We start from the raw sequence: 12,379 nt of genomic DNA, 5'->3' as shown, positions 1-12,379 counted from the left end.
TGTCCATGTGTTTTACACCTCTCCCCCCTCCCCCCCCCCCCCCTTCCCATTCTTCCTCCCCCCAAGCCCTCTCCCTCCCACGGATCTCCCCATGTCCCTGTTCTCTACTTTTGTACTTCCCTCTCTCTCCCCATCCTATCTCACGCTCCTTTGATCATATGCTTTTTGTGTCAGTTTGTTTTTATGTGATTAATGTGCGCTCTTTCACGAGCCTCAATCTTGTACACACACACACACAAAAAAAAGCTTTGGTTTCAACAGCGTGAAGACGAGCTAGGTGTGAGGCAGGAGCACCAGCCCAGAGGGGAGAACAGTATTCCATTGAGCTGCGGATGAAAGCCTTGTATGTGGTGAGGAGCTCAGGTGTGCCAAGGAAGGACCTCGCACGACGGAGGATGCCCAGTCGGCGACTGGCTTGGTAGGCCAGATTGGAAATGTGGTTTTCCCAGGAAAGATCATGGCAGATAGTGAGACTATGATTGGCAGATTCCATGACTTTGCTGATAATTGGAAGCAGGCTGATTGGTCTGTAGTTGCAAGGATCTGTTTTTGCAACTTTTTTGTGTAAAGCGTAATGTTACCTGATTTCCAAGCTGATGGCAGATGACCTTGAGCAAAAGACAGGGTGAAGAGAACAGAGAGAGGGTGTGGAAAAGCGGCAGAGCAGGATTTTAGGACCGGTGGGCTGATGCCGTCTGGTGTAGTTGCAGAATCAGAGTCGAGGATTGACAGAAACTTCTCCACCTTGTCAGGAGAGAAGGACACAGAGTCCAGGAGCAGTTGGGTTTGACTGGGTAAGGTGGGAACAGAGAGAGATGGGATTGGGACACAAGATTTTGAGGTAAACAGAGAGTTGAGGCATTCGGCTTTTTCACGTGTGGAGTCAGCTGTGTAGCCATTTGAGGTAAGGGAGGGGATGGAGGGAGAACAAACACCAGAAACAGATTTGACCAGACGCCACCAGGATTTGGAAGAGGGAGACAGGTTTGAGAGCTCAGTCTTGAGAGTAGAGAGATACTGTTTCCTGACTCTCCTGAGGGTGGAAAAACACTTATTCTGGGCTTTGTGAAAGTAGGCTATGAGCCAGACCCTCAAATTTTCGACATTATGCTCAATCAGAGGGAGGATGGCTAACAGTTATTTTTGGCAAGGCCAGGGACCCTAGTGCTGAAAAAAATGTGATAGCAGTGTGAAACTCTTAGCCGTATCTGTGTTATCATCACATTTGTCAGACCACCCCAATAACGCTTTCGGTAATTTTTCCGCCTAAGATTTAGGGGGTAGGGTTCGTTTTGGGGCTTTCAAATAATATCTCCTATATGTATCAGTTAGTGTTGTATACCAGGTGAAAGGTAATTGAATTATCTTTCACATGATGTATAGAAAGTGCCTGTGTGATATATAGTAACCTCTTTATGATCATTAAAACATAATTATTTCCGCCAACCCTCAAAAATTTATCACAAAATCCCCAATGAAAACAAAATTAGGCAAAAATTCAGTTTGGCAGATATTAAATGAATTTTTGAATTTGAGGAACACACAGTATGATTAAAGTCAAATTTGGGCCTTAAATCTCATACACCTTGATAAAGATGAGAAAATCCAATATACAGTAGTTGCTGTAACCATGACCTAAAATCCATAAATGTATATCTTTCCGCTCTTATGATATATTGATTTACATTTTACGATTTTTGACCGACAGCATGTATATAGTTTGTATACCATTATTGGTCTAAAAATAGTATATATAATATTGGGATGTCAGCCATATATAGGCCAAAAAGTACTGAAATTGGTGTCAGAAATGTCTAATTCTAAAAATATGAAGGCATTATGACCAAACTGTATGTGGTGTTCTTGAATATACCACAGACGTATGATGCATGTGATGATTAACCTACTCCATGTATATGTATGTATCCTGATGTACCCTAACTTGGCGAGATAATTTACATCATATTCATGCAAACGTTTTTAGTCTTGTAGTGTTGTATGGTTCTCTTATATTACCAGCTATACATAAAGTAAACCAAAGGAAAACGATGTACTTTCTATTTAAGCAACATATATTTATAGACATCATACCGTAAAATACACGACTTATCAATTCAGCGTACACCATATTTGTTACACATATGTACATGATCTTTCTCCATACAGTTCTACAATTCAGAAGTTATCCTCGTCATCATCGTCGTCTTCTTCATCGTCTTCTGCCGAACTGTCATCACTCTCACCATACATTTTTTGTGTGTCACATGTCCTGCAAGTGTAGGATCTGTCGGACGCTTTCAGACTGCTTCAAGATTTCTGCGACTGTGGACATCTCTGTAGCTGGTGCATTTATTGTAGGCATATATCTAACAATATCCTGAGAGACGCTGATAGATGCCCTGACGGTGATGTTGAATCCTGTCCAACTTGGTGTTTTTTGTGTTACTGGGTCCACCTGACGGGCAATGACCCAAAGAAGATTCTTGATTTGAGCAACTTCCATAGCCATCTTGTTTTCCGCTGCAGCTGTTGATAATGTTTGTAGTGGATGAGGCCCAACACGTTCACCTGCAATGTAGACAGGCAGTGTTTCTTCTGTTATGCAGACTGTTCTTTGCTTGAGCTTCTCGATCTTCGGAAGTGGCTCCTTTGGAAGGTGTGGTCCATACATTTTGGCCTGCACTGCAATGCCATTGACTCGATGTGTTGTTCCTTTCCCGGTCAGCGTCTCTTCCAGTCTATCAATGTTATCCCATGCCAAGTTTGTGAATACATACGGCTGGATGCTGCTTGGTAGGACTGTTTGCTCATTTAAGTTTGCTGCAAGTTTTTGAAGACATAGTGCAGTGTCATTTTCCTCCAGTTGAGTGTAGGATATTGCATGTCCAAGATGGTTCAATGTGCGAATTAGTTCTATGTTCCCTGTGAGAGTCTTAACTGCATATGGGAGCAACATGTGTTTCGGAGGCTTTTGTTGTCCACAGCTCACTGCATAGATAATGTCCTGGCTGAAAGATTGCATCAGCAGGATGACCCTGTTTGATGGAAGCTCGTTTTCCGGATCTCCAGTCAAGAGGCCAAGCATAAAGCGCTGGAGATAGACGGGAACGACGAAAGAGTCATTGTCTTCGTCGGCTGGATGATAGGGCCATGGAGTTGGTTTGTTATCCTTCCTTATCATCGATCTGATGTGTGTCGATGTCTGATCAATGACTTTGGACATGTTTGATGATTTCCCTTTCCAAATGCTCAGTTGTTGTTTAAGTGTTTGTATTTCTTTGACAGCATCTTGTAGTGTTACATTATCAGGTACGACAATCAGTTTTCCACTGTTGTCTTGAAAGATGTGAACGCTATTTCCAAGATCAGTTTCCAGTTTCCGTGCGAGGTTTTTTCTTGTAGCAGTTCTTATCCCATGCAACCCTCTTGATGTCATTATCGATTGTAGGTGCTCTACCAGCGTTGTCATCCTAACAATTTCCTTATTCGGGATTATATGGTTCCGGATGTATACTAGCAACTCATTGTATGCTTCTTCTTCAGTGTAGTCAGATTCGTTTGTGGCGGCCGTGTTTCTGTCATGTGCATCTTTAGTGCTTGGTCTCGTGTAACTTCTGTAGCAAGAGAAATGGTATCGTGCTTCAGCTGCCACAATGTCTCTACTTGTGGCAGCCATGATTTTCGTGTCGCATTTACGCACGGCGCTGTTTCGCAGTGTTTCATCTGCTCTCAGATCAACAGCCTTGCTCAACTTTTCACGGGATGACGTTCCCTTGCACCACTTAGTCTTTCCACAGAATATACAATCCGGTTCATAGATGCGTGATTCCGAAGATGCCCTTCTGGCTTGTCTCTTGCTCGCTGAACATGTTGCAGCAGCATCGTCGGTTAAATTGGATTCAGCTTTTCGTTTCAGTGCTTCCAAATCTCGCTTCATGGTGAACACGCTCCTGCACTGCCTGTGGTAGAATACTCGGGGAATCTCCTTCTCTGGCAGCGACTGAGCAAGGTCGAGAATGGGTGCATGGTTCCGTATTTTGGCCGCATCCAGCAATGTAGTCCACGAATCGAATGTTTGAGGGCTTATGAGCGGATCTTCTGGTTTGACATCTAACGATAGCTTATGAATGATACAAACGTCCTTGGGAACTTTCTGAGTGATCGCAATCTCCATTGCAAGTATTTGTTCAATTGTCTATCTGCGGTACATTCTGTTTCACCACCACCAATATCACCACCACCGTCTCACCTGGAAAGACGCATAATATCGAATGAGACCACCACCACCACCACTACTACAAATTAGCATCAGTTGCTATAGTTGCTTAAAAATGTATTCTGCACCAACAAATCTACAAAGAGAAATACATTAGATGTCGTGCACCGCTGTCATGGTTGCAAATCACCTAAAATATAATGAAAATATTGACATTGATGACAACATTCGTATTAGCATGTCTACACATATTGCATTGAATTTCATAGCACATCATGATCATATGTGTGAGGATATTGACTCTAATTATACTGTATGTGTGTCTCAAATCGAAACATACCTTTTACATACCTTTTGATTTTTGCCTATTTTTGTTCCTAAAATTGGGGATTTTGTGATGAAGTTTTGAGAGTTGGTGGAAATAATTATGTTTTAATAATCATTATAAAGAGGTTACTATAGATCACACAGGCACTTTCTATACATCATTTGAAAGGTAATTCAATAACCTTTTACCTGATATACCACACTAGCTGATATATACACGTGATATTATTTGAGAGCCAAAAAACTAACCCCACCCCCTAAATCTTAAGCGGGAAAAATGACCCGAAAAGCGATAAATGGGTGATCTGACAAATGTGATGATAACACAGATACGGCTAAGAGTTTCACACTGCTATCACATTTTTTTCAGCACTAGGGACCTTGGCCTTGCCAAAAATAACTGTTAGCCATCCTCCCTCTGATTGAGCATGGTCGACCCCTCGGCTCATAGCCTAAAGGAAATGAGATTGCCTTCCGTTTGATTTGCCTTACAGGAGGCGAAGGCAAGTTGTTTCAGGGCAACTTCCTCACCACAAGATTCCATGTACCACTGGCGGGAGGAAGGGTATGACAACTGAAGACGAGATGGGATAAATCAGTGCATGAGCGAGAGCAATTTACTTTGGAAGAATTCCCAGGATGAGTTGATGTCAGAGGCGGTAGAGATGGGAGTCAAGTCCAGATGATTGATGGCTGCTTGAAGACCGTGCCAGTTGGCCTGAGTGAAATGCCAGATGTGTCGACGCTGAGGAGGCTCTCTGAGAATGGTCAGAGAGATATCCACTTTAACAAGCACATGATCAGATGAACCGATTGGAGCAGAAGAAGAGCAGCAGACATTTGCAGGGAAGTTTGTCCTAACCAAGTCTAGAAGAGAAGATGCTGCATTGACTGAGATCCGGGTCAGGAAATTGACAGATTATGTCAATCCCAATTGGTCGAAAAGTCCTTTGCTGAGGACCCATGGCTGGTGAGAGAGGTACCCACACCCAGCCACCTGGCATGATGACAGTTGAAATCACCACATATGAGGAAGAGAGAGTTGGGATGAGTAGATAGAAGCTGGTCCATGTTATCAGACAGCGAGATGTAGATGGAGTCATCACTGTTTGGTGGACGGTACAACACACATATGAACAATTTACTGATATTGTTCAAAGTTGGCACACAGATTATTATGAATGATCGCTTACATGTGCACATCATTTTCCTTCGCGATCAGATCCAAGATGGCCGACTGACTTGCATTTTGTTACTTAAATGTGTCCCTAACTATTTCTTGATCATGCATGGTCTGATTTTGTTCAAACGTGGCACAAACATGGTACCTGATGGCATACACGTGCACCTCACTTTATTTTGTGATGTGATTAAAGATGGCCGCCTTGTAGACCAGCGGTCTTTTAGATGTAGAAAAAACAATTTTGGACATGTCCTCAACCATTTCTCAGACATTTATGGATGGACCGATTTTGTTCAAACTTGGCACAAAGACGATACATGAGTATGCATATGGAGAAGATTTTGTTTTGTAATGCAAGCAAAAATGGCCGACTGACGCCTTCAACTCCATACAGCAAAAATACTAAAACCATGGGGGATATGACATTTTATGTCTTTTTCTTAGCCCTTCACCTAGAGTGGCTTTATGCCTGGTTTGGGGAGATTTCCATTAAAAAGACAGTGTTCTGGGCCCTGTGCTTTTTCTAATCTTCATCCATGATCTCTCCGACAATCTGGAAAATCCTCTTCAACTTTTTGTTGATGACTCCACCCTGTGCCATACCATCTCTCATCCCTCAGATTGGGAGGCAGCACCCTCTTCACTCTCTGCAGACCTCGATAAAATCACGAGCTGGCCAAACAAGTGGAACATGTCTTTCAATCCTGACAAATCTCACTCTTACAATGTCTCTCCGAAAAGAATGAAAATCTCTGTCTGCAACCCCACTCGCCATCTACTTTCTCAAAACTCCTCTCAAATAAGTTCTGTCACTCAAGCTTTTGGGACTCGCTATCTGCCATGATCTTTCCTGGCAAGGCCACATTTCCAAGCTGGCCACCAAAGCCAATTGCAGTCTGGGCATCCTCCGTCATGCAACGTCCTTCCTTGGCACTACTGAGCTTCTCACCACTTACAAACCTTCCATCTGCAGCTTGATGGAATAGTGCTCTGCCCTCTGGGCTGGTGCTCCTGCTTCCCATCGAACTCGGCTTCACGCCGTAGAAACCAAACATTCAGAATCATTGGAATCTCCCTTGATGAACTGATTCTAAGGGTCTTTCACTCTCTCACTGTGGGCAGGTTGGTGGTCTTTCTGTCTTCTACTAACTCCACTCTGGCCTAGCTCACCCTGCTCGATCTGTGCTCTGTTCCCTTAATATTTCTGCAGGACACCTAAGGTCTGCCAGCAACCCTCTTATGGTGAAACTGCCAAAATAAAGACTCTCTGCTCACCTTCACTCTTTCATTCCTCTTTTCTCCCGCCTCTGGAACAAACTCCCCCACTCCCTTCAATCCCACTCCTCCCTCCAGGTCTTTAAAACAGCTGTTCACCACCATCTCCTATCTTCCCCATCCAAAACCTTTATATTTTCTACCCCCGTTAATACACCCCAAACCAATCTCCTTCAAATTCCGTTTTCTTTCCTGAAATTCCCTGTAGTGTCCGTCTTGTTTATCCCGTGTACCCCACCCCAGCCCTCTCTTCCACAGTTCTCCCGATGTCCCTGTTCTATACTGTTGTTGTGCTTCCCTCTCTCTCTACCCCTCTTGTCTCCTGTTCCCTTTGTACAAACTTCTAGTCTGGTTTCTCATTTCTACTGTATCTGACATCAACTCATCCAGGGCATTTTTTTCAAAGAAATTTGACACGTTCTGTGTGTAAGCTCTTGTAAGAGCCTGGATAAAGTTAACTATTTTTTTTCTCCTATTCCATAATGGGTGCCATTTGTAAACTGTTGGTGTTCTCTTTGTTGATAATTGTGATTATTTTAAACATTTACAACATTTTGCTTTCAGAAGAATTTATACCTGGCATGCCTGTCGTCATACTTGTATCGTATCAATTTTGTTTATGATGGAAGAACGGCACAAATCATGATTGATTTCTTAATTGCATCCTCTTTGCACAAACGATTTATCTTGTTATTGTAATAATAGTTTTGCAGCAAATCTCTTTCTGTGGAGGGGAAGGTTGTTCAGCAATTTTATTTTATTGTAGATGCCAAGTTCGTCCAGCCAGATTGGTGGTCAACCATCAAAGAAAATTGGACATCGAGGAGTGGATGCCATGGGAGAGACAACGTATAAAAAGGTTTGTTGGACGACGTTATTGCCATTTGTAGATGATGATCACCGATCATAGTCTTGTGACATTTGCTGATGCAGAGTCTAGGAGAAGGGGCCTTTGCAATTTTGTGAAAGAACCGTTTTTGCACATAACTGGACATTAAGCATTCACATGGACGGCACTCATTACCACTGCTCACTTCACAACACAGAAAAAAACACCCAATAATTACAACACCGCAATAATGGAGTTTGTTTGATGTTCTCTTTAACGGACACTATTGTCCCACCTTGTGGGGTCGGCCGAGGGAAGCTTGGCCCAAGTCTTTCATGAACCGGCCTGGCCGGGCCTGACATTCGCCTAGTTAGGGCAGGAATTTGGCCATGCTGCCGGCAATACTCGCCTACTCTTTGCAAAGGACACCCTGGGATATTTAACGTCCACCAACCCATGCTGGCGGACAGGACTCCCAGTTTGACGTCCATCCGAGGGACGGCACACACATTGATGAATCATCCTGCCTGTGAAACACCAAACTTGCAGTTTATAGCTGGGTCGGGATTCGAACCCAGGCTAGACAGCTTAGAGGCGAGTGTTCGTACCTCTAGGGTCTAGGCCATCCTGTCAGCCAACCACATTAATGGAGTATAAATTGTTTTTCTGGTGAACATACATAAAGAATGTAAATGTTTTGAATAGGTCTGGGAACATAAAAGGCTATGTTAAAAAGTAATCCCTCCTATTATTTTTCTCCAAAAGAGGTAAAGATATTTGAATGAAACAAAGACAGATACGAACAACAATCTTTATTTCTCAACAAAATCATCATTGTGGTCCACACATTCCTGCCAACACTCAAGTAGTTTTGTGATGTGGTCACTATAGAACTGTGCATCCTGCTGACTTAAACAGAGCTTCACAGCGGCCTTGACATCATTGTTGTAAAACAAATGTTCTCCATGAAGGTGTTCTGTACGTTTAGGGAAAAGATTAAAATCTGACGGAGTCAGAGCCCACCTCCCATCTCCCGTCAGTCATCCCAACTCTCTTCTCCCTTCAGCCATCCCAACTGTCATCTCTCATCAGCCATTCCACCTCTCATCCTCCTTCAGTCATCCCAACCCTCATCTCCCATCTCCGGTCATTCATCCCAAATCCCATCTCCGGTCATTCATCCCAACTCATCTCCCGTCGGCTATCCCAACCCTCATCTCCCATCTCCGGTCATTCATCCCAAATCCCATCTCCGGTCATTCATCCCAACTCATCTAACATCGGCTATCCCAACCCTCATCTCCCATCTCCGGTCATTCATCCCAAATCCCATCTCCGGTCATTCATCCCAACTCCCATCTCCGGTCATTCATCCCAACTCCCATCTTCCGTCATTCATCCTAACTAACTTCCATCTCCAGTGCTTCACACTTCACAGCACTGACATTGTCATGCTATCCTCTGCCATCTTGACTAACGTAGCACTGAGACATCGTGTCAGAATCATGAAACCTCACACCCATGGGTGGGAAGAACTAACTTATGTACTACACTTTGTTTCATTTGAATATCTTTACTTGTTTTGAAGAAAAACAATGAGGCATTACTGTTCAACATGCGTTAGCATGTCGCAAGCATGAACTAGAGAGTTCATAAAACACCATAACACCACGCAATCTTTAAACAAGACTGATAGTCTAACAACGGTGTAGCCAGGCTTGGATCTGCTGAGTGGAGGATCTTCTGTCCCCCTGTCACGTGACCAGATCCTCAGCTCTGATTGGTGGACGTTTGTGAAGGACATACAGACAGACAAACGCTGTTCCAGACGGCATTGCTCTACAGGCTACACCATAAAAGACATGGCGGGGTCTGCGAGCAGCAAATTTGATTGGTCGAGATGATGTAAAATGCCATAATATTTTGTCCAATTATTGCTAAACGGAAGGGTTTTGAAAGTGTCAAAAAGGTGATTTGTGTTCTACAGTGTTCAAGTACATAATTATATTTAAATAAAACAATGATTTTAAAGATTGTAGGAAAAATAATTTCAGGAGTTTACCGCCGTTGATGCAGCGCGTTTCACATCACCCTGTATAACACGTTACATTAGTTGTTTGTGCCTGTTGTTTGTGTCCTTTATGATTTTAAAAACTGCAAGTTTCCTCTTTGGAATGATTTTCAATTTTGTTTGACTGCCAGGCAAGACAGAGTTAAAAAGAACGGCACTCGGTAGTGTGCATACCTCCGCCAGGCTGAACAGTTTGTTTTGCATCCCAATGATAGGCTGGATCTGGATTCGGACCTGAACCAAAATCGAATGTGCTTGTTCTTGTCACCTAACCAACTCGTCCACCTAGTTTAGTCATCCATAACTTTTTTAAATATCATGTTATATATCGCTTTTTGCCCGATCCCTCAATGGTAAAGAATCGCTTAAAAATTAAATAATTCTCGTATCCGAATCCATATTCAGATCTTCACCAAAGTCGAACCAATTCTTCCTTTTCACACACACGACCTCTCCACCAATTTTCGTCTGAATCCGTCCACAACTTTCTGAGATGGTGAAGAATCTCCCAATGGTGAAGAATGACTAAAAAAATTCTACTAGCCATATCCGAATCAGGATCTTCACCAAAATGTAATCATTTAGTCCGTGTCACATACACTACCTCTGCCAAATTTCGGCTGAATCTGTCCACAACTTTTTGAGAATTCTTGTTCACAGACAGACAGACAGACAGGGGTGAAAACATAACCTCCACCAAAACCTCCACCAAATAAACAAAGGACAGTAACCACCTTTTGTGGCAGAGGTAAAAAAAAAAAAATACACATGGGCTAAGGCTTGTAGTAGAGCTGACGCACACACTGACATACTGATGAGACAAACACTTAACACAGCCACTGAGCTTGGGGAAAGTGCCATCACTTCCTGGGATACTCTGGGTACCAGCGACATTTTAACACCAGATCTATCCTATCACTGGGATACAAAACCAGGGTACCAGCGACATTTCAACAATGGCGCCGCTTTTCTCACCACACTCAGCAAAGCATTTCCTCCTCCCCATGGACACCAACCGATGGGGGTTGTCCGTGCTCTATCCTTTTCAAGCAAGGAAACAGCACGTACCGTTTTTAAAATCTTTGGCATGACTTGAACCGGTCCAAACCGAATGGGTGTTTTTTTAGGATATACCATCTCCTTACTGGATGGCCGTTGGCTCCATTTGGGAGCTCGTCCACCCTTGCCAGGTGTTGTTTTTCATCCTGGCAGGTGTCACAGTCACCCTCCCCTCCATCAAAGCCAGTGAGGGGCGTCGGATTAGTTGTCGACAATGCGGCAGATAGCCCTGGGTTACATGTTACTAGTGGCAGTCCCAAAAAACTGACCTGACCTGAAGTTTGACCTCAACCTTCATCACCCATGATGTACTAAAGTTGGTTCACGGGATAAAAAATATGAGGGTCTGAGGGAGTCTACGGGTAGTTTGCCCACCAAAATAGGTATTTGCTTTCTTCTCCGAAACTACACTCTCGATTTGGATTTAACTTGACCATTACCTTCATCACCCGTGATGGACAAAAGTTTGTTCATGGCATTCAAAAAATCGTGGTCTATGAGGGTCTAAATGGTTTTGACCCCCCCTCCACACCCCCCCAAAAAATATGTATTTGTTTTCTTCTCTGAAACTACACACACGATTTCGATGAAACTTGACCATAACATTCATCACCCGTGATGGATTAAAATTTGTTTTTGGCATTAAGGAAATCGAGGGTTTGCAATAAATATTGTTAATTATTTTGTGGGTCATCTGCACCTACCAGCGATTTCCTGGTTATACCAGGTGAGCCCAGAGGTATTGCCCCTATGTTTTTTTTATAGATACATCGCCTTCAAATCCCATTTGAAATGAATTGATGTTAAAGGCATTGGGCTGTTTCAGACGACCTCATCTGCACTTCGTGGTGCCATCCAGCTGGGTATTGGATACACGGTGGGGAACCTCACCTCGAAGGCTGAGCGTGACGTACTCATGCAAGACTTCTACGTTGTCGAGAGCATTTTCTTCCCCGCGTAAGTGGACACTGCCTTCGATTTTGGACAATTGTAGTTTCGGCTTTGTTCAAGCATTTGTACATTTTGTACATTTTATTGCCTAGATAAAATAATCTCGACTTTAGTTCACTCTGCATTGTTCAGTTAATACGAGTCTGCTTGGAGAGACACATTTATTTTGACCGATTCCAAAAACAATTTATCTTGTTCATATGAAGCAGAGCATACTCTGTTGTGCTCGGAGCGAATCTTTTCACACTCGGATTCATTCTTTAATACTGATGTGCTCTGTTGTTGTCATCCATCTTTATGCAATGTATGTTGTAATGCAAGATTGCTTTCATCCAAGCAACTGAGGTTTGCATTAACTAGTTTTTATTATTTTATAGCCTTATGTATCGACTCGTTTTTTCTGTTCTTCAAAATTTTAGAAAGTACATGAATATTTAAATTTCTTCATTATTTGCTACATTAACAGAT

General features: G+C 43.0%; 1 protein-coding gene across 4 annotated transcripts in view; it reads left to right on the top strand.

Annotated features, from left to right (window-relative positions):
- LOC137434551 (phosphatidylinositol 4-phosphate 5-kinase type-1 gamma) overlaps positions 1-12,379 on the top strand; it is a 101,821-nt gene that overhangs the window by 2,003 nt on the left and 87,439 nt on the right. For all 4 annotated transcript variants that reach the window (XM_068127686.2, XM_078785665.1, XM_078785667.1 and 1 more), the window contains exons 3-4: positions 7,768-7,860; positions 11,787-11,917. In XM_068127686.2, coding sequence (XP_067983787.1) covers positions 7,768-7,860; positions 11,787-11,917 — 224 coding nt within the window. The remainder of the gene's footprint in view (positions 1-7,767; positions 7,861-11,786; positions 11,918-12,379) is intronic.

This window comes from Myxine glutinosa, chromosome 10, assembly GCF_964187855.1.
Source record: "Myxine glutinosa chromosome 10, kmMyxGlut1.1, whole genome shotgun sequence".
Lineage (NCBI taxonomy): Eukaryota > Metazoa > Chordata > Myxini > Myxiniformes > Myxinidae > Myxine > Myxine glutinosa.
Note: the sequence above shows the minus strand (reverse complement) of the source record. Positions and strands in the feature narration are given on the sequence as shown.